The sequence below is a fragment of the Rattus rattus genome, chromosome 10 (assembly GCF_011064425.1).
Source record: "Rattus rattus isolate New Zealand chromosome 10, Rrattus_CSIRO_v1, whole genome shotgun sequence".
Lineage (NCBI taxonomy): Eukaryota > Metazoa > Chordata > Mammalia > Rodentia > Muridae > Rattus > Rattus rattus.
The window spans coordinates 42,274,966-42,302,427 of NC_046163.1; the positions used below are offsets into that span (position 1 = coordinate 42,274,966).

General features: G+C 38.5%; 1 protein-coding gene across 1 annotated transcript in view; it reads right to left on the reverse strand.

The window, feature by feature from the left end:
- Positions 1-3,934: 3,934 nt before the first annotated feature.
- The window catches only part of Mroh9 (maestro heat like repeat family member 9), a 73,300-nt gene continuing 49,772 nt past the window's right edge, over positions 3,935-27,462 (reverse strand). The window contains 10 exon segments of the mRNA XM_032914663.1: positions 3,935-4,318; positions 4,320-4,471; positions 4,474-4,503; positions 4,506-4,920; positions 9,619-9,650; positions 14,814-14,876; positions 20,531-20,633; positions 21,253-21,369; positions 21,462-21,614; positions 26,295-26,471. Coding sequence (XP_032770554.1) covers positions 3,935-4,318; positions 4,320-4,471; positions 4,474-4,503; positions 4,506-4,920; positions 9,619-9,650; positions 14,814-14,876; positions 20,531-20,633; positions 21,253-21,369; positions 21,462-21,614; positions 26,295-26,471 — 1,626 coding nt within the window.

A 27,462-nucleotide genomic window follows, 5' to 3' on the forward strand; every position in this document is an offset into this window, starting at 1 on the left:
ATATCTAGTCCTATGGACCACAAACATTTGTGGCCATGCGGGTTATGGGCAACTAATGATCTCCATGGTGGAGTGTTTTTTTACAAGTACTTCCTTAAGAGTGAATAGTTTGTCTTCCTTTTAGAAAATATATAGAGAGATTCTCACTATGTTAAAATTGAGCTCAGGTGGTGAACTGTTCCCCGTAGTGTGCCCATAGCCTGGGAAAGGAGGTGTTTGTGGATTTAGGGTTTTCCATTCTCATTAACCTTTATACTGATGTCAATATATATATATACTGATCTTCCTGAAACATTGTAAGGACACTATGAGCAGAGAATATCTGACTAAAATGTTTACCCTTTTGTCTAAGGTCACATGAGTTCACATACAAAGGGCTTCAGTGAGAGTCCTCTTGGACTATGACCACCCCTGGGAGGAAGGGAATGGAGTACATTCCAGAAGAGACTGAAACAACTCTCACCCAGTTTTGGCTTAGTCAGGAGGTCTTGTAGGGTCAGGATTCCCATGACTCAGCCAGAGTGGGCCCCTGTTCTATCACTCTTTCAAAAGTCGTTGTTGAGATTCCTACAACACAGAGTCAATCATTTTGGAATCTACATAGGATTTAGTGCATTTAGAATGTTGCATGATGACCGTCTCTGCCTAGTTACAGGGTGTTTTCATCTCCCCCAGAGGCAATCTCCCATCAGCCCTTATTCCTATTTTCCTCCTTGCATAATTTCTTCCATAATTCCTGGCCCCCACTCACATACTTTCTGTTGGTATTTCATGGGAGTATATTGCAAGTTTAAATGTTAAGGATATTTCATGTACAAGAAATCATAACACTGTATGACCTCATCACTTACTGACAATATTTTCAGGCTGATGTGTTAGTATTTCACTTATTTTTAAGTATTTAACAATTTCCAACTATAGATAATGCCATGTTTACCTTATCTTTCATCTGTTGATACTCATTTAAATTCAATTTTATAATAATTAAAAACAAACTCTCAAGAAACTTGTTATTATGTAAGTATCTTATAGATAGAGTTCCGATAATATAGACCTGGTTGTCAAATACATTAATCATTTCCACAGTTTTTGGATGAGATTTGTCATAGATATGAAAAGTATGTTTGGGAAGAGACAGCTCTATGGAGTTTAGCAGAACTGCTTGTCAGTAAATACCACCTGGTTCAAGCTCTGGGCCTTTGTCAAATCTTACAGAGATTTTCTTCTCTGTAATCCTGGTGTACTATGGTTTGTCATAAAATATCACCATGAACATTAGAGATGGCCAGAGGCATGTGAAATACCTCAGATATGATTAACATACACTGTCTGTCAGTTCTCTTTCACATAACCAGTCCTTACTTCTGCTAAGTAGGGCAAGAATGTGGAGAATTAACCAAAGTGTGAAGACAAATACTTTCAATTGTCATTAACTCATCTGGCAAGTGTTCTTCAGGTGTTCGTACATCAGGTGCCAGGCACTGTGAGTCCTAGAGCACACATCAAAATAGCAAAATGTACGGTAAGATGGTAGTGTTCAATAAACTTTAGTTTTGTAAGACAGAAGAAGGAAATGATTTCGATACAATCTGATAAATGTGATGAGAAGTATTTTCTTTTTTGGGGGGGTATTTTTCAAAAAATTAGTTATTTGTTTACTTTACATCTGGATCACAGCTTCTTCCTCCTTTCTTCCATGTCCTTCTCAGTTCCCTACCCTGCCCCCATCCATCCCTCCTCCCCTTTTCCTCAGAAGAGGGAAGGCCTCCCATGGGTATAGACCAGATTACCATATTAAGTTGCAGTAAGACTAGGAATATCTTTTCTATTGAGGCTGGATAACATAGCCCAGTTAGGAGAAAGGGATCCTGAAATGGTAGTGAGTTAATCTGCTCTAAACTCTCCAGTGGGTGTTGCCTGGGCCCACAGGGCAGTCAGCGGAGGTTGGGGACCACCTAGGAGAGAATGGAGGACAAGAGACATGAAGGACACCAAGACAGGAGTCTGATCAAGGTGACAAATTTTATTTTTCCCAAGGCTGAATTTATACCATAGCAGGGGTAACAGAGGGAGGAGGGAAGCAGGAAGTATTTACACAAGTCAAGGATACTGTGCTCTTGTAGTCAGGCAATTGGCTGATGTCAACAGGATGTTGGTTTCTCAGAAAGGTCACAAGTTTGTCATATCATTAGGCATCCTGACCACCAGATTTGTATTAGCCTTCTGCAGCTGGCTCTGGGGATTTTCCATTGTCCTGACCTCTTAATGAACCCAGAACCCAGTTATCGTATTTTTATTTTAGCATTTTTCCATTTTATCTTACTTAACTCTAACTATAATATTAACATCAATAATGGAGGATTTTAAGGGCATAGCTCCCAACAGGGTGTGTACTCCGTTCTTGCCACTCTCTAGATGTTTTGGATTCACTAATGAAAGACACACACACACACGCACACACACACACACACACACACACACACACACACACACACACACACACGCATACACACACACACACACACACACACACACACACACACACACACACACAGCCTTATTTTTATATGCTTTAAGCAGTTGAAAGGCTGGGCCACATTTGCTACCCCAGACTCAATCAGGGAAATAGCTCCTTGGGCCACTTCCCTGACTCTTACATGGCTGGAGGCTCTCTTCTGTTCTCTGGAATCTGATCTGTTTCCCATTCTTCTTGTGGTGATTCTTGAAACTCCTTCCCTTTCCTGCTCTCTTGCCCTAGAAATCTAAAGTCCTGCCACTGCTTCCTACCTAGTCATTGGCCAAAGGCAACTTTATGTCACCAATCAAAGTCAAATGGGGTCAGGGACCCTCACTGTCTTACAGGCAGTTGTGCTCTTTGTTTGGAAGTTCAGTCTCTATGAGTCCCTGTGAGCCCAGGTTAGTTGATTTTATAGGTTTTCTTGTGGTGTCTTTGACCCCTTTGGGTCCTTCGATCCTTCTTCCCTTTTCCACAGGATTCCTCAAGCTCTGCTTAATGTTTGGGAGTGGGTCCCTGCATCTGTTTCCATTCCAGTTACTGGGTGAAGCCTCTCTGATGGCAGTTATGCTAGGTTCCTAGTCTGAAGTATAGCAGAATATTAATAGTGTCAGGGGTGGGCTCCTTCTCATGAGATGGGTCTCAAGCTGGGTCAGTTATTAGTTAGCCCTTCTCTCAAATTCTGCTCCACCTATTATCCCTGTACATGTTGTAGGCAGGACAAACTGTAAGTCTAAGGTTTTGTGAGTGCTTTGGTGTCCCAGTCCCTCATGAAGTCTTGTGTGGTATTAGGAGATAGCTAGTTCAGGCTCCATTGATAAGAATCTTAGCTAGAATCCCGTCATAGATTCCTGGAAATTTCCATTGTTCTAGTTATGTGCAACTCCGTGCCCCCCAACACACTTGTCTCTCCCAGTACTCTCTCCTTCTTTTCCCCCCAACTTTTCCCTACTGTTCTTTTCCCTATTCCTTTCCCAACCAGCACTCTCTCCATCTACCCCTGACACCTAATCTTTTTCCCCTTCCCTAGGAGATTCAAGCATTCTGTCTTGGGCCCCCCTTGTTACTTAGCTTCTTTGGATCTGTGCTTCATAGCAGGGCTATCCTACACTTTATGAATAATATCCACTTATAAGTGAGTATAAACTATGGTTGTCTTTTTGGGTCTGAGTTACCTCACTCAGGATGATCTTTTTTTAATTTTATTTTTTTGGGTATGTGTGCAGTGAACTTTATTGATGGTATTCAAGAGAATAGGGAGGGCTCCCTAAACCCCTCCTATTATTATGGGGGTCTGGGATGGAAATTGTGAGGAAGATGCTCAGTGTTGGGGGCCAAGTTGGAATGGGGACTCCTCAGCAACTGAGGGCCTCTCTCTTGCTCTCAGTGTCCTTGCTGGGGTGGGTGGTCCACGGTTTCTTACTCCTTGGAGGCTATGTAGGCTATGAGGTCCACTACCCAATTGCTATAGCTGTATTTATTGTCATACCAGGAACTGAGTTTTGCAAAGTTGTCATTGAGAGCAATGCCAGCCACATCATCAAAAGTGGAAGAGTGGGAGTTGCTTTTGAAGCTGCAGGAGGTAACCTGGTCCACAGTGTAGCCTAGGATGTTCTTTAGTGGGCTTTAAGGTGCCTGCTTCACCACCTTCTTGATGTTATCATACTTGGCAGGTTTCTCCAGGTGGCATGTCAGATCAACAAAGGATACATTAGGGGTAGGAACACGGAAAGTCATGCCAGTGAGCTTCCCATTTAGCTCTGGAATGACCTTGCCCACAGCCTTGGCAGCACCAGTGGATGCCAGAGTAAATGTTTTGGGCAGCCCCATAGCCATCACGCCACAGCTTTCCAGAGGAGCCATCCACAGTCTTCTGAGTGGCAGTGATGGCATGGACTGTGTTCATGAGCCCTTCCATGATGCCAAAGTTGTCATGGATGACCTTGACCAGTGGGCTAAGCAGTTGGTGGTGCAGGATGAATTCCTGAAATCTTGAGTGAGTTGTCATATTTCTCATGGTTCATGCCCATCACAAACATTGGGTCATCAGCCCAAGGGGTAGAGATGATGATGTTTTTGGCCCCACCCTTCAAGTGAGCCCCAGCTTTCTCCATGGTGGAGATGCCAGTAGACTCTACAACATACTCAGCACCAGCATCACCCCATTTGATATTAGCAGGATCTCGCTCCTGGAAGATGCTAATGGGCTTCCTGTTGATGACAAGCTTCTCCTTCTCAGCCTGGACTGTGGCATTAAATTTGCTATGGGTAGAGTCATACTGGAACATGAAGTTGAGGTCAATGAAGGGATCGTTGATGGCAACAATCTCCATTTTGCCAGATGCAGAGCAGAAGTCAGTCCTGGTAACTAGGTGCCCAATATGGCCAAATCTATTCACACTGACCTTCAATTAACCATTTTGTCTATGAGGCTGTCTTTAGAACAGGGAGGAGCAGAGAACCAGGATGATCTTTTCTAGTTCCATTCATTTGCCTGCAAATTTCATGATGTCATTGGTTTTAATGGCTGACTAATACTTCATTGTGTAATTGTACCACATTTTCTTTATTCATTCTTTGAATGAATGAGGTGTGAGGTGTCCTTGTGAGATGGTGGAACACCTTTTGGGTATATGCTCAGGAGTGCTATAGCTAGGTCTTGGGGTTCCAATTTCCTGAGAAAGCAAAAATATAATGATTTCCAAAGTGGTTATATAAGTTTGAGCTCCCAGCAGCAATGGAAGAAAGTTCCCTTCACTCCACATCCTTGCTGGCATGAGCTGTCACTTGAGTTTTTGATATTAGCCACTCTGAGGTGCATAAGAAAAAAAAATCTTATCTCAGAGTCTAAATTTGATTAACAATCCTCTGATAACTAAGGGTGCTGAACATTTTTTTTTTGGTTCTTTTTTTTTGGAGCTGGGGACCGATTTTAAAGTGCTTCCTGGCCATTAGAGATTCCTCAGTTGAGGATTTTCTGTTCAGATCTGTACTCCATTTTTAAAATCAGGTTATTTGGTTTGTTGATGTCTCATTTCTTCAGTTCTTTATATATTTTGGATACCAGCCCTTTGTCAGATGTAAAGTTGGTAAAAATCTTTTCCCATTCTGTAGGCTGCAGTTTTGACAATGTCCTTTGCCTTACTGAAACTCTTTAGTTTCATGAATATCCATTATTAATTGTTGATCTTGGAGCCTGAGCTGTTGTTCTGTTCAAGATGTTGACTCCTGTACCAATGAGTTCAGGATTATTCCCCACTGCTTTTTCTTCTATCAGATTTAATGTATCTAGTTTTATGTTAAGGTCTTTGAACTACTCAGACTTTAGTTTTATGCAGGGTGATAAATATGGATCTATTTGCATTCATCCACATGCAGACATCCACTTATAACAGCACCATTTTTTTGCAGATGCTTTCTTTTTTTATTGTATAATTTAGCTTATTGGTCAAAAATCAAGTATCCATTGGTGTATAGACTTACTTTTGGATCTTCAATAGGATTCCATTGATCAACCTGTCTTATTTTTATGCAAGTACTATGCAGTTTTTTATTAATATTGTCCTGTAGTGCATCTTAAGATTAGGGATGATAATACCAATAGAAGTTCTTTTATTATACAGGATTGTTTTAGATATTCTCTCTTTTTTTCTATATGAAGTTGAATATTGTTCTTTAAAGGTCTGTAAAGAATTGTTTTGGAACTTTGATGGGAATTGCATTGAATTTGTGGATTTTTTTGTTGGATGACCATTTTCATTATGTTAATCCTACTGATTCATGAGCATGGGAGATCTTTTCATCTTCTGATATCTTCAATTTTTTTTCCTCAAACATTTGAAGTTCTTGGCATAAAGGTCCTTCACTTGCTTGGGTAGAGTTATATCAAGATATTTTGTTATTATGTGTGGCTATTGTAAAGGGTGTTGTGTTTCCCTAATTTCCTTCTCAGCCTGTATAATGTTTGCAAATAGGACTGCTCCAGAATTTTTAAGTTAATTTTATACCCAGACACTTTGCTGAAGGTGTGTATCAGCTGTAGGAGTTCTTTAGTAGAATTTTTTGGGGTCACTTAAGTATACTATCATATCATCTAATACTTTTGCTTCATTTCCAATTTGTATCCCCTTAAACTCTATTAGATGTCTTCTTGCTCTAGCTAGAACTTCAAATACTATATTGAAGAGACAGAGACAGGAGAGAGAGAAATGGAGAGAGAGAGAGGGAAATTTTGAGAGAGAGAGAGAGAGAGTAGAGTTTACATTCTTGTCTTGTGGATTTATTTAAGTTTCTCTCCATTTAATTTAGTGTTAGCTATCACCTGCTGTATATTACTTTTATTGTGTTTAGGCATGTACCTTCTATCCCTGATATTTCTAAGACTTTTTATCAATAAGAAGTATTGGACTTTATCAAGAGATTTCTCAGCAGCTGATGACATGGTTATGTGTTTTCCTGTTCTTCTTCTTCTTCTTTCTTCTTCTTCTTCTTCTTCTTCTTCTTCTTCTTCTTCTTCTTCTTCTTCTTCTTCTTCTTCTTCTTCTTCTTCTTCTTCTTCTTCTTCTTCTTCTTCTTCTTCTTCTTCTTCTTTTCTTCTTCTTTTTTCTTCTTCTTTTCTTCTTCTGTGGATTACATTGATTTACATGGATGAATTTTCGTATGTTGAGCCATCCCTGAATTTCTGAGATAAAGCAAACTTGATCATGGTAGATGATGTTTTGATTTGTTCTTGGATTTGGTTTGTGAGTATTTTTATTGAGTATTTGACACCAATGTTCATAAGGGAACTTGGTCTAAAATTCTCTTTCGTAGTTGATTCTTTGTGTAGTTTGAACATCAGAGTGACTGTGGCCTCATAAAATGAATTTGGCAGTGTTTCTTCTGTTTCTATTTTGTGGATAATTTAAGGAGTATTTGGTATCAATTCTTTTTTTGAAAGTATGGTAGAATTCTGTGCTAAAACCATCTGATCCTGGGCTTATTTTTGTTAGGAGACTCTTAATGACTGCTTCTATTTCCTTACGGCTTATAGGACTATTTAGATTGTTTACCTGTTCTTAATTTAACTTTGGTCAGTGGAATCTATCCAGAAAATTGTCCATTTCATTTAGATTTTTCAATTTTGTGGAGCACAGGCTTTTGAAGTAAGATCTAATAATTCTTTGGATTGCCTCAGTGTCTGTTGTTATGTTCCCCTTTTCATTTCTGATTTTGTTAGTTTAGATACTCTTTCTAGTTAACTTGACTAAAGGTTTGTCTATCTTGTTGATTTTCTTAAAGAAACACCTCTTGTTTTCGTTGATTCTCTGTATTGTTTTCTTTGTTTCTAATTGGTTGATTTCAGCTCTGAGTTTGATTATTTATTGCCATCTACACCTCTTGGGTATGTTTGCTTCATTTTGTTCTAGAGCTTTCAGGGGTGCTGTTAAGTTGCTAGTATGCGATCTCTCCAATTTCTTTAGGAAAGCACTTAGAGATATGAACTTTCCCCTTAGCACTGCTTTCTTTGTGTCTCATAAGTTTAGGCATGTTGTGCCTTCATTTTCATTGAATTCTAGACAGTCTTTAATTTCTTTATTTCTTCTTTGACCCATTGGTCATTGAGTAGAGAGTTGCTCAGTTTCCATGAGTTTGTAGGTTTTTTGTTGCTTCTGTTGTTAAAGTTCATCTCTAATCCATTGAGTTCTGATAAGATGAAAGGGGTTATTTCAAATCTTCTCATATTTGTTGAGGTTTGCTTTGTGACTGAGTGTATGATCAATTTCAGAGAAGGTTCCATGAGATGCTGAGAAGAAGGTATATCCTTTGTGTTTGGGTAATATGTTTTATAGTTATGCTATGTCCATTTGATTCATACTTTCTGTCAGTTTAATTCTCTGCTTAGTTTCTGTCTCAATGACCTGTCCATTGGTGAGAATCAGGTGTTGAAGTCTCTCTCTATTAAGGTATGGGGTTCAATGTGTAATTTAAGCTTTAGTAATATTTTTTATGAATGTGAGCGCCATTGCATTTGGGGCATAGATTTTCAGAATTGAGACATCATCTTGGTGGATTTTTCCTTTAATGAGTATGAGGTGTCCTTCCCCATTTCTTTTGATTACTTTTGGTTGAAAGTCTATTTTATTATATATTAGAGTGGCCACTCCAGCTTCTTTCTTGGATCTGTTTGCTTGGAAAATCTTTCCCCAGTCCTTTACTAAGGTGTGTTTCTTATATGCAGCAGAATGATGGATTCTGTTTTTGCATCCATTAAATTAACTTGTCTTTTTATTGCAGAATTTAGATCAGATTATTTATAAATGATCAAATGATTGTTATATTCCTATATTATTTTGATGTGGTAGTGGTAGTGTTTGTGTGTGTGTGTGTGTGTGTGTGTGTGTGTGTGTGTGGGAGAGAGATAGAGAGAGAGAGAGAGAGAGAGAGAGAGAGAGATTTCCTGTGTTTTTGATGTAGCTGAAATTTTTTATTTCTTGTGTTTTATTGGGTGTAGTTACTCTCCTTATGTTGGAGTTTTTCTTCTATTATCCTCTGTAGGGCTGGATTTGTGGTAAGACAGTTTAATTTGGTTTTGTCATGGAATATCTTGTTTTATTCATTTATGATTGAAAATTTTGCTTGGTATATTAGACTGGACTGATGGCTGTGGTCTCTTAGAGACTGCAAGACATCTGCTCAGGCCCTTCTGGCTTTTAGGGTCTCTGTTGAGAAGTTAGGTGTCATTCTGATAGGTCTACTTTCATATATTACTTGGCATCTTTCCCTTTCAGCTTTTAATATTCTTTCTTTGATCTGTGCGTTTAGTGTTTTGATTATTATGTGGTAGGTAGATTTTCTTTCTTGGTCCAATCTATTTGGTTCAATCTATTTGGTAAGCTTCTTGTATGTTTATAGGCATCTTTTCCTATTAGGAAATTTTTCCTTTATGATCTTGGTGAAAGTATTTTCTGGGCCTTTAAGCTGGGAATTTTCTTCTTTCCCTATTATTCTTAGGTTTGGTCCTTTCATATATCCTATCATAATGGATACTTGTGTTAGAAACTTTTTAGATTTAGCATTTTCTTTTCTTTGACCAATGTATCAATTTACTCTATTGTATCTTCTATACGTGAGATTCTCTCTTCTGTCTCTAGTACTCTGTTGATGATACTTGTGTCTCTAGTTCTTGTTTTTTTTCCGAGGTTTTCCATCTCCTCAGTTTGTGTTTTCTTTATTCCTTCCATTTCCATTTTCACGCCTTGAACAGTTTTATTCATTTTCTTCATCCACTTGATTGTATTTTCCTATTTTTCTTTAAGGGGATTACTTGTTTCCTCTTTAAAGGCTTCCATCATCTTGTATTGCCTAGCTCAATTGTCCTCAAAGAGGCTCCACCCAGCAGCTGACCAAAACAGATGGGAAGACCCACAGACAAACATTAGACAAAGCTCATAGAGTCTTGTGGAAAAGTTGGGAAAAGAATTGAAGGTCCCAGTTGGGACAGAATCAACTAACCTGAACCTTTGGGGTTCCCAGAGACTAAACTACCAACCAAAGAGCATACAAGGGCTGAACCTAGGTCCCCCACATGTATGTAGTAGATATACAGCTTAGTCTTCATATGGGGTCCCCAACAACTGTATTGGGACTTACCCTGACTCTCTTGCCTGCCTGTGGATCCTGCTCCCTTAACTAAACTTTCTTCTCTGTTCTAAGTGGGAGAGGATCTATAGTCCTGCAGTGACTTGAGGAGCCAGGATCCATTTCCAAAAAAAATATTAGATGTCTCTTAAATTCTTGCCAAAACAATGGTACTGTCTTTCTACAAGATAACAGTTGTTGCTTAGCATAGCCAATGATTTGGATAAAGACTGTGAAGGTATAAGAGAATCTTTCTCTAGTTCTTTCCAAGGAATTGCCACTCATATGAATATCTTGGAGGAAAGAGGTTACCTGTGCCAATGTTCTCCTGGGTACAGTGGACTGACATGTGAAACTGCCACTAATTTCTGCGGAGGGAACACTGGGGGAACATGGAGGTACCTGCCATGAAGACCCTGAGCACCCTATCTATATCTGCCTTGCTGGAAATTCTGGAAGGTTTTGTGAGAAAGATTTCAAAGAGTGTGCTTCCAACCCCTTGCCACAATGGGACTGGGTACCAGCATGGAATCAAAGACTATTTCTGCGTCTGTGTTCTTGGATTCTAAGGCAGACATTGTGACTTGGAAATGGATGAATGTTTGTCTGATCCTTGTATGAATAAAGCTGTATGCTTACGAGATAGAAAGATACACACATGTTTGTCCTCAAGTGTATTCTTGTATGAACTATAAGTTAAAAATGGATGAAAATGAGTCCCAGCCATGTCTATACAGTGCCACGCATTGGGATGCTCTTGGGGTTCACTTCTGTGATTATGCACCTGGGTTCCTTGGAGACCACTGTGAAATCAGCTTTGGTGAATGTGCCAGTCAGCCATGTCTCCATGGAGGTCTATGTGTGGATGGAGGAAGCAACTCTTACTGTGTCTACACAAGTAGTAGATTCACAGGGTCACACTGTGAGACCCTGATGCCTCATTATTGGTCAGAGTCTGTCATGAAAGCAACATGTGAAAACACTGTTGACAGCTACATCTGTTACTGGATACACAGATGCTGTGGGTGAAATGAATATAAATGAGTGCAGTAGAAATCTCTACCGATTGGCCGTAGGTGGGAGAGAATGTGCTCTGATGTCTTCAGAAGATCTATATTGTAGCCTGCCTTCCTCCTTCAACTACCTTGGAGCCTCAGGTTATATTTATATCTGTCATTCTGAACTCAGAGACAGGAGAATAGCTTCTCTGAGAGGCTCCACTCATCAGCTGACCAAACCAGGCAGAGATCCACAGACAAACATTAGACAGAACTCAGGAAATCCTATGGGAAGAAATGGGGAAGAATTGAGGAACCTGAGAGTGATGAAAAAACCCAGAAAACCAACAGAGTCAAATCTAAATCTTGACCCATGGAGCCTCTGAGACTGAATCCACCAAATCAAAGAGCATACAAGGGTGGGGCCTAGGTCATCCACATACACATAGTAGATATGAAGTTTGGTTCCTCATGCAGGTCCCATCAGCTGTAGTGACTTGCACTCCTGGACTTTGTTGCTTGCCTGTAGATCCTGCTCCCCTAACTGGGCTGTCATCTCTGTCCTCAGTGGGAAAGGATTATCTAGTCCTGCAGTGACTTCAGGTACCAGGGTGGGTTGCCTCCCTGGGGGAACATCCCCCTTCTCAGAGGTGAAGGGAAGGGGTTAGGAAGAGGGGCCATGTAAGGAGGGCATTGGTAGGTGAGGGGGGCTGAAATTGAATTGTAAAGTGAGTGAATAAGCAAGCAAATTAATGAGAAAAGAAGAGATTATGTTTAAGGTCATTTTCTTGTGCTTCAGGGAGTGTCCAGGTGTGGGGTGCAGTTTAAGGCTACTGGTTGTGCTTTAAGGAGACTTGGAAGGCAGGGGCTTGGGGCAGGGTCTTGCCTGGTTGTCTTTGGTGGAGAGGAGGCAGTGTTGTGACTAGGAAGATGGAGCACTGGGGACAGGGTACTGAGAGATATTTTCAATCAGGATATTAGGACAAGACAGCAGCAGTGTCCACCCACTTTGATTAAGAAAGTATACATCATAAAAGCACACCTCAGACCCTATATGTAAATGCCAAGTGAACCAGAGCTCCAGGGACTAAGCCACTACCCAAAGACTATACATGGACTGACCCTGGACTCTGACCTCATAGGTAGCAATGAATATCCTAGTAAGAGCACCAGTGGAAGGGGAAGCCCTGGGTCCTGCTAAGACTGAACCCCCAGTGAACTAGACTGTTGTGGGGAGGGCGGCAATGGGGGGAGGGTGGGGAGGGGAACACCCATAAGGAAGGGGAGGGGGGAGGGGGATGTTTCCCAGAAATCGGGAAATGGGAATAACACTCGAAATGTATATAAGAAATACTCAAGTTAATAAAAAAAAAAAGTACACATCAGCTTTACCAGTGTTGTATGATTTAGGGCTTTGCTCATTGCCAGACAGGTGGTAGAATGTTCAGATTTATATATTTTAATAAAAAAATAAAAGGATTAGTGATAACTTTTAATATTCCTCAGAAAAGGATTTAAGCACAGACTGAGGTTATTAAAAAGCAAGGGACAAGTGCTTCTGTTTAAGGAAAATATTCAGATTTCTTCACATTGGGCTTCACTAGTTTATCTTCATTAATGACTCTATGTAGCTCTTTAGAGATTTTCAAATTGGGCCTTATCAGATTATCTTCTTTTAATGCTTGTATTGTCCTCTTTGGGGATATCATATTGGCCGTGATCAAATAAGCTTCAGTTTTTTTGGCAACGAACATCTAGACCATTTTCGAAGGTTTGTTTGATGGGTTAAGAGGCCATTCATTGGCCATTTCCTAAAAAGCTGGTTTTTCAATAACCTTTGATCAGAGGGTCTTCCTCCCGGCCAACCGTCAACAACAACAACAGCAGAGGACTAGTTCTGGTTCAGATGACTTGCCAACATTAAGTCTAAGTAGCATAGGTTTAGCAAGCTACTTTCCTCTGTATTCTTCCCCTGTAACTCTTACCTATCCTGATCTTTACTTGACTAATATTAACTATAAAATAAAGATAAAAATAGTTACAAAATTTATGGCAAACATATGTGCAAAGCATTCTTCTCAGTATTGTAAGGAAAGACTCATGTATATTGTATTGGTGATAATCATGTAAAACATTGGAATGAGTCTAAGTGATTATTAATTAATAGGAAACTGAGGGGTTGGGGATTTAGCTCAGTGGTAGAGCGCTTGCCTAGCAAACGCAAGGCCCTGGGTTCGGTCCCCAGCTCCGAAAAAAAGAAAAAGAAAAAAAAATTAATAGGAAACTGATTAAAATTAAGGTTATCATACAATAAAATAGCACATGTATTCCACTATAGGAGGTCATGTTATAATCATTGGAATGAAAATACACGTGTTAAACAGCCTTGAACTTGTAATGATCCTTCTGGGAATACAGGGTGAGCAATATTATTTTATCGTTTGGATAAAGGAAATAGAATGAAGAGGGATGCTTTTTGAAAAGAAGAGGATAAGATAAAAGGAAAAAGACAAAGATCTGAAGAAGAATTAAGGAGAAGTACAGTGCTCAGCATTGAGCAGGTGGTGAGAAGTGTTGAATGAATAACAGTGACTGAATGGATGCAGGAGAGATAATGATGTCAAGTGGAAACAATGTAGCAACTGAACGGGGTGGGAGACACTGACAAGGGAGGAGACTGCATGAGTACAATGTGAAAGTTAGTGGGAACTCATGAACTTCCAGCAGTGTTATTGAAATTTCTCTGAATAATGGTAGTTTTCAGATATCTATCTATCTATCTATCTATCTATCTATCTATCTATCTATCTATCTATCTATCTATACTTATCTATATCTATATCATACCTATCTCTATCTCTATGTATATATATATATATATATATAGAGAGAGAGAGAGAGAGAGAGAGAGAGAAGGAGGAGGAGAAGGAAGAAGAGAAGGAGGAGAAAGAGACAAGCAGAAAGATACCCTGCTATTTTCTTTATTTTTTGTTCTGGATTTATTTATTTTGTGTCTACGAATGGTTTGCTTGAGTGTATATAAATGTAGCACATGTGTGCCTGGTGCCCTAGGAGGCCAAAAGAGGGTGTTGGGTTCCCTGGAAGTGGTGTTGTGGATGGTTTTGAGCTACTATGTTGGTGTTGGTAGTTGAACTTTGGTGCTCTGCAAGAACAAGTGCTTCCAACTGGTGATCAATCATCTCTCTAGTTTCCCACTATTTTCTAATAAGGCAGTAGAGAGATGCTAAGAGAGAGCCATGCCCAGGATCTAAGCCATTTGAAACAACAACATTATTCTTCTCTTCCTCCGCTCTCTGAGTGCAATGTATGTTAGTATCCACTAGAATCTAAAATCCATGAGAGAAGATACTTACTATTTACTAGAGTGACCTAAATAACTACATGGTGTTATTACAGGAAAAAAAATTACAGGATATGTAAGTGAATGATTCTTGACATTTCAGTAACTTCTCAAGGTTCTAACATGATCATTAGATCAGACAATAAATGGCATGAATTTGGAGACTGAAACAGAGACAGAGAGATAGAGAGCGAGAGAAAAATACATAAAATGACCTTTAACCTAGTCCCTCTTTTATAAGCCTTATATAGAACTCTTAATTAACTAGAACCAAAGTAGTGAATTTATTTGGATTTATATACAAAAACTCCAGTCTTACCCTCAATCATAATGTCAATTTCATCTCTGAGTAGCAAATGTTCTCCTGATTTCCCCAAATATCCTGTATGTAAGATATAAGCAAAGTTAGACCAAAATAAACTATCAAGTATATTTCTCTTGTTATTTTGCTAGATCTCAGGGTTTCCTTAAACTGTATTTTAGTGATTTCAAACAATTATTATTTAATGAAAATTAAAATATGTATATGAAGAATGACTACAGAGTGTGAGCACACCTTAGCTATCATGTGGGTTCGTGCCCCGCAAGCATTCCACAAGCCTTTTGCAAGTTCCTTCATATTTGTACACAAATGTGTATGTTCCTTCACACAGAGTGCATTTGGGGCTCTATTATCTTCATTCAGCATAGCTTTGTGAAATGTATTCGTGTTCTTTCCTGTTGCAATAACACATGCATTTCCATTGTTACATGCAGAGTAGAGATTTCTTTAAACAGCCTGGTCATTGTCTCATTTTGTTTATATATCATCTATTATCGACTGCTCTAGTTGATGGTGGGATTTGAGAGAATGGAGCTGAGTACCAAAGTCTTATGCAATAACCAACTTTATTCAGAGCAACAGACCAGTGATGCTCTGAGATTTAAAAAGTGACACACAATGGAGTATTACTCAGGTGTCAAAAAAGATAACACTATAAAATTTGGATGGAACTTGAAAAAATAATCCTGAGTAAGGTAACCCAGCCGAACGTGGTTATGTACTTAATTATAAGTGGACATTAGCTGCAAAATAATTAGGCTACAATCCCACAGAGCCAGAATGACTAAGTGACGACTCAATGAGGATTCACGGATCTCCTTGGGAAACAGGAAAGAGAATAGCTTTTATTGGTTGCCTGGGGGATGATGGGGATTAGAACAGGTGGGATCAGGTTGGAGTTGGAAGGGAGAGAGTACTGGGAGAGATGACTGGCACTGGTTGGGAGGTGCATTTCAGGGCAAGATAGAAACCTAGTGCAATGTAAACCCCTAGAAATCTGTGAGGGTTACCCTAAAGAGGGTTACTCTTAGTAGTGGGGATACAGAACCTGAACTGTTCATCTTTTGTAAATAGTCAAGGCTTCCAGTGGAGGGACTGGGACACCAGCCCAGCCACCAAACCTTCCCCCTACAATTTGTCCTGCCTGCAAGATGTGCAAGGGTAAAGGTGGCACAGAACTTGTGGGTGTGGACAACCAATGAGATTCAACTTGAGGCCCATGACTAGCACTGCCTGGTAGGCCAGGCACCAGTGTCTGGATAGCCCAGAGACTTTACATAGAACCAAATATGACCAGAAAAAGTAAACCAAATGATTCCTAGGTAGTCCAGAGCCTAGCATAATCATCAGCAGAGAGGCTCCATCCATCAATTGATGGGAGCAGACACAGAGACTCACAGCAAAACACTAGGTGGAGCTCAGGTAATCCCACAGAGGAGGATGAAAGAGGGTTGTAACAGCCTGAGGGGTCAAGGACACATGAATAAAATGGCCCACAGAGTCAACTAACCAGAGCTTATAGAAGGGCTCGCAAAGACTGAAGCAACAAGGCCTGCCCTTTGCTGAAGGGAAAGGAGGAGGAGTAGATCTGAGGGAGAGGGTAAGTGGTGGGGGACACAAATTAGAAAGAAAGAAGTAAAAATATCACTATTTGCAGATGATATGATAGTATACCTAAATGACCCCAAAAATTCCACCAGAGAATTCCTAAACCTGATAAATAACTTCAGGAAAGTGGGTGGATATAAAATTAACTCAAACAAATCAGTAGCTTTCCTCTACTCAAAACAGGCTGGGAAAGAAATTAGGGAAAAACACTCTTCACAATAGTCACAAATAACATAAAATACCTCAGTGCGGCTCTACCAAGCAAGTGAAGATTTGTCCGACAAGAACTTCAAGTCTCTGGAGAAAGATCTTGGAGAAGACATTTGAGAAGACCTCAAAAATGGAAAGATCTTCTATGCTCATGGATTGGCAGGATTAATATAGTAAAAATGGCCATCTTACTGAAAGCGATCTACAGATTCAATGTAATCACCATCAAAATTCCAATTCAATTCTTCATAGAGTTATTAAAAGCAATTTGCAAATTCATTTGGAATAACAAAAAACCCAGGATAGCAAAAACTATTCTCAGCAATAAAAGAACTTCTGGGGGAATCACCATCCCTGACCTCAAGCAGTATTACAGAGCAATAGTGATAAAAACTGTATGGTATTGGTATGGAGACAGGCAGATAGATCAGTGGAACAGAATTGAAGACCCAGAAATGAACCCATTGATGTTTGACAAAGGAGCTAAAACCATCCAATGGAAAAGAGACCGCATTTTCAACAAATGGTGTTGGTTCAACTGGTGGTCAGCATGTAGAAGAATGCAAATTGACTTATCTCCTTATACAAAGCTCAAGTCCAAGTGGATCAAAGACCTTCACATAAAACCAGATACACTGAATGTAGTAGAAGAGAAAATGGGGAAGAGCCTTGAACACATAGCCACAGGGGAAGATTTCCTGAACAGAACACCAATGGCTTCTGCTTTAAGATCACGAACTTACATTCCACTTTAAATGAAGTTGTGAAAATGTCACATTTAATTGGAAAATTTTAATGTTATTCATATTTTTCCACCAGATTGTTTTCTATGGTTTTTAATTTGGATTTTAGAATTGAGATTTCACCTTGGTGGAATTTTCCTTTGTTGAATGTGAAGTGTCCTTCCCCATCTCATTTGATAACTTTGGGTTGAAAGTCTATTTTATTGGACATTAGAATGGTGACTACAGCTTGTTTCTGGAGACCATTTACCTGGAAAACCTGTTTTACAGCCTTTTCCTCTGAGTAAAAATATTTGTCTTTGTATGCAGCAAAATGATGGATCCTGTTTGCATATCTAGTCTGTTATCCTGTGTCTTTTTATTGGGGAATTGAGTTTATTGATGTTGAGGGATATTAAAGACCAAGGATTGTTAGTTCCTGTTATTTTTCTTGTTGGAGGTGGTATTGTGTGTGTGTGTGTGTGTGTGTGTGTGTGTGTGTGTGTGTGTGTGTGTGTATGTTTTTTTTCTTTTGGGTCTGTCGAGAAATGTTTAATTTCTTGTGTTTTCCTGGGTGTAGATACCCTCCTTGTGTTGGAGTTTTCCTCTAGTATCCTCTGTAGGGCTGCATTAGTAGAAAGATAATGTTTAAATTTGGTTGTGTCATGGAATATTTTGGTTTCTTCATGTATGATGATTAAGAGTTTTGCCAGGTATAGTATCCTGGACTGGCTTCTGTGGTTTTTTAGGGTCTGCATGACATCTGTCCATGATCTTCTGGCTTTCATAGTCTCTGGTGAGAAGTCTGGTGTAATTCTTATATGTCTGCCTTTATATGTTAAAGGCCTTTTCCCCTTACAGCTTTTAATATTCTTTCTTTGTTCTGTGCATTTAGTGTTTTGATTATTTTATGGTGGGAGGATTTTCTTCTCTGGTCCAATCTATTTGGTGTTCTGTAGTCTTCTTGTATATTTATGCCATCTCTTTCTTTAGGTTAGGGAAGTTTTCTTCTCTGATTTTGTTAAAGATGTTTTCTGGCCCTTTGAACTGGGAATCGCCACCCTCTTTTATAGTTTTCATTGCAAAAATGTTTTGATTTTACAGAGTTGGCAGTCTTTTCCTATGACTTATATTGTGAATTTCACATGGAAAGCTCATTTACCCTGTGATTATCAAGTACATTTTCCATGTTACTCAAGTATTTTTTAATTATGGGTTTCAGTATTAGTGTTGACTCTTTGAATATTTGACAACATGAAATTTGCTTAATGCCAGAGCAAAAAAATATATTCCATATGATATACCATACATTTAAATAATATTCCATATATTTCATATTTTCATCAGTTAAAGTGGCCTATCCTCATGTAATTTGGAGGTTATGTCTGAATATTCTTTTGTTCCTTCTTTTGTTTGTTCATTGCATGCAAACTTTAATTACAGTAGCTAAGCCAACATCAGGCATGGCTACTTGTCTCTTGGGATGCTTCGGGTTACAATCTTCGCTGTCCCTGCCATGACTTTATTATATTAACCAGAGAATCAATGGATTGGCTTTGAAAACAAACTGTTGATATATGTATAAAGTTTTTAAAAAGTCATTGTGACTTCAAACTTCATCCCTTCATTCTCCAAATAGAATCTATATTGTACTCACTGTTCAAATGTCATTTTCTTTGGCAATGTTCACATGTAGTCTTCGTATGTGCTGTGCATCGATTTCCAAGTTTGCTTTCATTCCCTTTATCAGCGCTCCGTCCCCTCTTTCCTTCCCCCTTCCTTTCTCTCTTTTTCAGCTCCTCCTCCTAACCTTGCCTCCTTTCTTGGCTCTCCCCTTCCCTCCCACTTCTTCCTCCATCATTTTCTTCCCTTCTTTCTTTTGCCCATAGAAGCGAATAATTTCTTCTCATATATTTCCTATTGGGTTACTGGTTTGTCTTTTAATATATAGAACCAAGATGGTTGTATAAGATTCAAGAGATTTAAATTTCATTGTAAGCATACACACACACACACACACATCAATGTATATCCTAAAGCATCACAGTAGTCTGGACACTAATCCCTCCTGTATGACCTTCATTCTTGTTGAAATTGGCTCACCTCTCTTATATGACTTTCACTCTTGGTGATTATCGAATTATCACTACTAACTGTAGATTTCCTTATTTTCTGATTACAGTTGTTTTCCTTTTCTGTGACGCTTACGTGTCTTACACCCGTCCCTGAGCTACAAAGCCCTATTTCCATGGGCTTTACCTTATCTCATCAGATGTATCCTGTCTATTTGTAGTTAGGCTCAATCTTTATTCTGAGGTTTTAGATTTGCAGAATTATTTACTGTGAGTCGTATCAATTTGGTGGAAATATCTTCTATTTTTCTTTATTTCCCCCTTGAATTACCTCTACAGAAAAATATTGCTGCCCTTTTGTGAAGAAGCTATTTTTGAGAGTTCCATGTTGTAACACAGAGATGGAAGGCCCCAGGCTATTCAGGAGATTGTATTGGTTGGAAACAAAGTTATAGAATCTGGCTCTGTCTGTGCTGGTATCTGGCTCTGTCTTCCTCCTCCTTTTTCTTCTTCTTTCTGTCTCCCATCCTCACCCTCTTACTCCCCCTCCCCTTTCTTCTCTGGGAGCATCACAAATCAGAATCCCTAATGCTCATCACGGTTCAGTTTTCACCAAAACTGGGAATCCTAAACTACAAGGTTATTAACTTCATCTTCATCGCCATTAGCAAAACCACCACTACTGTTGGTCAGATCTGTCCAAGGTCAAAAGCTTTAGTTGCCTTTTCCTTTTGTAGTGTCTTCCTGGGCTTGCCCATATACATTTTATTCTTAAACATCATTGACCTTATTTGTTGTAGTTTGTACTTACAGGTGTTCAGGTTGTATAAAACATGATTTTTCAAGAAGTTTTAAATTATTCTTGTTCTTTAGATAGTGATTTTAAGCAGTATATATATATATATATATATATATATATATATATACTTTGAGTTGTAAAATAGAATTCTAAGTTAATTACACTTATTAACCTCTCTTCATCCTATGTATCATGACAGGAATTGACAATCATAAAGATTTGTAAATGTTTCAATGAGTACTTCTGAATTGAATACTATGTTGTACGTTCAAAGGCAAATAAGGAATAATTAAAATTATTTACCTACTAATATAATGGCTCCTTTCCTCAGAAAGGCTCGAGAGCTCCCCAGGAACCCTAAGGTATCAGATATTAAGTCTGTAATGTAACCTTCATAAGAAGAAAGCTGAGAATAAAAAAGGGAAATAAACTCTTAATTTGATAAAACATATCCACTTCCTCTAGAGAAGTGTCAAGGCAAGGGACCTTAATTCCTTAATTACTAGTATGAAATTAAGACCAATTTACAATGAAGAATTTTTGTATGAATTGCATGGTTCTCGTTGGTGACTAGGATTAGTCTGTTTGAGATATTATTCTGAAACCAGTGTTGTGTTTCTAACCCATGTTTGTGTTTCTAATCTGTGTTAGCATCCTCTTAGTCTCACTTTACCCCCCTCCCCCGTTCATACCATGTTTCAAAGGACCAGCTCAGGAAATCGTGACAAAATAATTCCAGCTTTTCCTTTGGTGATGTGGTGTCTATTCAAGTTTATACACATTCATGACTCAAAATAGGAGGAAAAAAATAGAATGAATGGTCAATGTTAAAGGTATGAAATTCTTTTTCTTTCATCTAAAACAGCAGTTCCTACCCTGTGACTGGAGACCCCTTACAGTAATTTTAAGTATTATTATATTTTAATTCACATTCTTTCTACAAGATCTTCCTTTTTGCCATTGCTCATCATTTGTGTAACTTTAAGGTTGTGCTAACAACTCTCTTAAAGCAGAGGGCCACTTACAAGGTTGTTGCAGACATCAAGAACCACTGACTCAAAATTGTAAGTTTCCTCTTTGAGAAGATGTGCTGTTGACCACTTCAGCTGTGTAGTACAGATAGTCAGTGTATATCTACAAGCCTGAGAGACAGAAAAGATCAGTGACGTTTGATTCGCTTTACATAAAACACAGTGGTACTTTACATGAAGAGAAACAATATCAAGGTTTTTACATTCACAATTCTTGTTTCCGTTGACTCCAAAAACAGGATCAAGGGCACGAGGCTTCCTAGGACTATATGATGCAGCATCCAGTTGTATCGATTCATATCCATAAGCAGTTCACCAAAGTGACGAATGGCCATGCACTGAATGCCACCATTAACCTGCAACATGCACACAAGAAAAGGTCAGGGTTTCAGTTGAGCATATCAGCATATCAGTGCTACTTTCTTTAATGCTGGCATATATTCAATATATATATATATATATAATTTATATAATACACACATGTATATATATGATTATAATTTTTAGTAAAGTTTGGGCTTCTTAGTGCTTCTCTTAATTTTATGACAGGATTTGACCAACCACTATTCACTATAGCCAAGATATAAGTACCTATGAATAGATGAATGAACACAAACATAATTTAAGACGTAAAAATATAAAGATTATCACTACAACAATATAGCTAAACCAGGAGAGCACTATACTGAGTAAACTTAGCCAGGCATACAGACAATATTTCCTGTTCTTACTTACATGCTTCATCTTTTGAACTCATAGAAACAGAGGCTGAGCACTGCTTGGTGGTACAGGGCAAAGGGTTTGTATATTTCATGAATGGCATTGTGACTGTACTTAATAATGTATTTCTTCCATGAAAATTTCTGAGGTCATATAAAGGTGCTCACCTTTCAAACATATGCTAGGTGGCAGATGTATTATTTATCTTGATTCAATATCACCACAATGTGCATTGTTAATGTGCAGAGTTTTATTTGTTTAATATATCTTAAAGTGTTACTTTAATAAAATATTGAAACTATACTTAAAAAGGAATTATAAAATGAACACCATATTTTCTTGTCTTTTTGCTTTATTTTGCGGTTTTTTTTGTCTTATTGGCTTTCTATCACTTTGTTTTGTTTTAGAGAGAGAGAGAGAGAGAGAGAGAGAGAGAGAGAGAGAGAGAGAGAGAGAAATAGCTAGCTAGCCAGATGGTAGATAGAATAAGAAGCTGGGTAAGTAGAGGCATGGGGAAAGATGTAGAAGAAGTTGGGAGAAAGTAAATTATGACCAAAATATATTGTATTAAAATATTTTAAATAAAAAGACCTGATTCAGATCGAATATTCTATTCAGAAGTAGAAAGACAATAAGACAAAAAATACCAAAATGGGTTTCTTAAATTTAGAAAGATAGTAGTTAATAACATCTAGAAAGTATAACCTAGGATAATATGTCTAAGGTGGGAGTCATTCTGTAAGAGCACTCAGAGTTACATGGGCATGCTGTGCTCATGCTAGAGTCCTGCATCTCAATTGGAGTTCTGCATCCTGGCACACAATTTGGTTTCCAAGGAGCATTTGTGCCAAGTTGAGAAACAGATTGGGGTTGTGCCATTGCAACGCAGAGGGGAGAATTAATTTTAAAATTACATCAACTCGTGTTAAGAAAGTATTTATAGCTTCACCTTGAATATATTTGTTTAAAATATACCAACTACTTTATCGGCCATATGACCTGTGAATATTAAACTCCCTTTGCCTCAGTTTTTGACATGGACATGGATAAAATGAGACACCTCCAGATGCATAAGTTCTTGGTGAGACTTTCTTCTGCGTCTTATCTGTTTTCATTTGCATTTTCTGAGCGGCTAAGGATGCTAAACATTTTTTTAAAAAAAAAAAACACTTCTCAACTATTTGTCGTTCATTTTTCAAGGACTCCCATTTAGTCCCATACCTTAATTTTTTAAAAGTTGTTTATTTTTTTTAAATAAATTTTTGAGTTCTTTATTGGTATTTTAGATACTAACCCTCTATCAAACATATAGGCATGCTCTTTCTGATCTGCTCATCTACTGGGACAGATCGGTGTATCTGCCCCTCTCAACGTGCCACAGTCTGCAAGTCGGCTGGGAGAACTGTAGCATTCAGGGTAACATGTGAAACACCCACCCAAATAACTACAAAAGCTGGGACTCCACGGGAGACCAGAAGATGTGGGATCCCTTCCCCCCAACTTGAACCCCATCTCCCTTCTGGTACACATCCTCCAGGGAAGATCTGCCTGTCTGCCCCTTTCAACACCCCAGAGTCTACAGGTCTCCCAAGAGACCTGCTACAGTCAGGGACACAAGAGGCAGCGCTACAGACAGAGACACCCAGTTCAGTTAACCCCAGAGATAACCAGATGGCAAGAGGCAAGTGCAAGAACATAAGCAATAGAAACCAATATGCTTTGGCAACACCAGAACTTAGTTCTCCTACCACAACAAGCCCTGGGTACTCCAACACACCTGAAAAACATGGTGCTGACTTAAAATCTTATCTCATGAACATAATAGAGACCTTCAAGGAGGATATAAATAATTCACTGAAAGAAATACAGGGAAAAAGTAAAACAAGTAGAAGCCCTTAAAGAGGAAACAAATAAATCCCTTAAAGAAATACAGGAAAACACAATCAAACAGGTAAATCGAACAAAGTGATCCAAGACCTAAAAGTGGGAATATAAACAAGAAAGAAATCACAAATGGAGGCAACCCTGGAAATGGAAAATGTAGAAAAGAGATCAGGAGCTATAGATGCAAGCATCACCAACAGAATACTAGAGATAGAAGAGAGAATCTCAGGCATAGAAGATAATGACAGGAAATACAAAGAATAAAAAGCTCCTAACAAGGAAATTGAAGACACAATGAAAAGACAAAATCTAAGAATAATAGGAATAGAAGCAAACGAAGATTCCTAGCTCAAAGGACCAGAAAACATTTTCAACGAAATTATAGAAAAAAAAAAACCCTTCCCTAACCTAAAGAAAGAGACAGCCATAAATATACAGGAAGACTACAGAACACTGAATAGATTGGACCAAAAAAGAAAATCCTCCCACCATATAGTAATCAAAATACTGAATGCACAGAACAAAGAAATAATATTAAAAGCTGTAAGGGAAAAAGGCCAAGTAACATATAAAGGCAGATCTATCAGAATTACACCAGACTTCTCAGGAGAGAAGGTCCTGGATACATCTAGACTCTACGAGACTACAAATGCCAGCCTAGGCTACAAAATTCTCAATCATTATAGTTGGAGAAACCAAAATATTCCATGACAAAATCAAAATATCCCATGACAAAATCAAAATATCCCATGACAAAATCAAATTTAAGCAGTATATGTCTACTAATCCAGAGGATTCTAGAAGGAAAACTGCAATAGAAGGAGGGTTTCTATACCAAAGAAAAAACAAGAAAATAATTATCTCATAACAAACCCAGATTGATTGAATCAAACATACATAATACCACCTCCAACAACAAACATAACAGGAACTAACAGTTATCTGTCTTCAATATCTCTCAATATCAACAGACTTCATTTCCCAGTAAAAAGACATAAGCTAACAAATTGGATACTCAAGCAGGATCCAGAATTTTACTGCATACAAGAAACATACCTCAATGACAAAGTCATATACTTCCTCAGAATAAAAGGCTAGAAAACAGTTTTTCAAGCAAATGATCCCAAGAAACAAGTTGTAGTTGCCATTCTAGTATGCGATAAAATAAACTTTCAACTGAAAGCTATCAAATAAGACAGGGGAGGACACTTCATATTCATCAAAGGAAAAATCCACCAAGATGAAGCCTCAATTCTGAACATCTATGCCTCAAATGCAAGGGCACCCACATTGATAAAAGAATCTTTACTAAAGCTCAAAACACATTGACTCTCACAAAATAATAGTGGGAGACTTCAACACCCCACTGTCACCAATGGATGGGTCATTGAAACAGAAAATAAACAGAGACTGTGAAACTAATAGAAGTTATCAACCAAATGGATTTAACAGATATCCACAGAACATTTCATCCTAAAACCAAAGAATATACCTTCTTCTGAGGACCTCATGGTACCTTTTCCATAACTGACCATATAATTGGTTACAAAACAAGCCTCAACAGATACAAGGAGATTGAAATAATCCCGTGTGTTCTATTAGATCACCACAAACTAAAGCTAGACTTCAATAACAACAAAAACAATAGAAAGCCCACATAGCCATGAAAACTGAACAATGCTCTACTCAATGATAACTCGGTTACAAGGAAGAAATTAAGAAATTAAAGACTTTCTAGAATTCGATGAAAATGAAGACACAGCATACTCAAACTTTTGTGACACAAGGAAAGCAGTGCTAAGAGGAAAACTCATAGCACCTTAATAGCACACTTGAAAGCCTTGTTGGAGTAGGTGTGTCAGTGTGGAGTAGGCTTTATGACACTCTTCCTGACCACATGGTAACCAATCTTCTAGAGGCCTTCAGATGAAGATGCAGAACTCTCAGCTCCTCTTATACCATGCCTAGCTGGACTCTGCCATGCTCCTGCCTTGATAATAATTGACTGAACCTCTGAACCTGTAAGCCAGCTTCAGCTAAATGTTGTTGCTATGGAGTTGCCTTGGTTATTGTGTCTGTTCACAGCAGTAAAACCCTAAGACACTCTCCTATGTGATATTCTGCAGGACTTGGAGCTGTGAGTATAGCAGCTCTTTACATTATAATAAACATACTTCTGTGCCTGTTTTACAGATTTTCCAAGACTCTTAATGAATCTCTGTGTCACCATGATATCAGAGATAGGAGAGGGATTTACACCCACCCAGACCAGGTCCAGTGTTAATCAATGTATCTACTAATCTGAAGTTTATCCAGGGACAGAAATCTGACTTATGCTGCTTTATTCTAGGATACAAGATCATCATGCCATCTGGAGCCTAACTGAACCACAAAAACTAATGGTTACACATGTAGTCACATCTGTCACTCACATGATCCATCAAAGGACAGTAGCTGGAAGCAATCCTGATACACACTTTGGAGTAGATCACCTTGTCCAGTTTGCCCAAAATATTTCGAAGGGTAAGCATAGCCCGGATAATGACAGTGTGCTCTTTGGATAGGAAAGCATCTAGGACTGGAAGTAAGAGGTTGCAGACACTCTCTATCTGTGTGTGAGAGAAAGAAAATGGTAGAACATTGGAATTAAGAGACTTGGGCTGAGAGTTGGTATATATATTTCTGAGTTTAGCATGCCAACTTACAAGTCTTTTTTAAATCCCTTAAAGATTTTGTAAACTAATGTTTCAAGAAGTCATTGCTAAAAAATTAATTACATAAATTTATAGTTAAGTAAAATCAAAAGTAGCCCTAAAAGGGATAAATTCTACAATCTTTTGCTGATATTTGTTTTATTTTCTACATTCTTAAGGCTATTTAGGTACTGTGCATGACTAGTTAAAATAGTAAAGTTATACTATGCATTTCTACCCAATTCTGTTTTTAATAATATGCCTTTGGGATCTTGAACTTAGCCATGGTAAAAATATTTTACCAGAAAAATTTTGATCTTGTGTTTTAGAGAGTTAAGACTAAAAATTTACTAACATATCTGGCAGCATGGTCTCTAAACATGAGCACAAACTGCCTAAATAGAAACAGAGCCCCAGAAGCAGGCTGGAGTAGTGCATAGACGGTAGCGGGATTGTGCAAAATCCTTTGAAACTTGGAGTTTTAAGATATTGGCACCTGATTAAATTTGCTTGACCTGGAAATACTCCCGTGAGCTCCTGGGGAATGACTTAGTGACTCTCATTGTTACTTAAGGACCTAAAAAGGAAGGCCAGTGGACCCCAACTCAGAATTTCTGGTTCTGCAGGCTTGAAATGGACATAACAGTTTGCATTCATAACAAATTTCCATGTGACCTTGATGCTGGTGACTCGAGGATCATAGTTTGGGCATCAATATTATAAATGGTTACATAGGTGCTCCTATATGGGGGCTGACTTTCAGAAAGAGGAGGCTGCTAGGGATTAGAATCTTCCGTGAAGCCTGACTTGAGGCGGTCATCAAAATGGACAGAAATGCAATCACCTGTGAGTGATGGGGAAAGTGTTATAAGTGGAAAGACAAGGTTCAGCGGGTACCCCAAGAAAG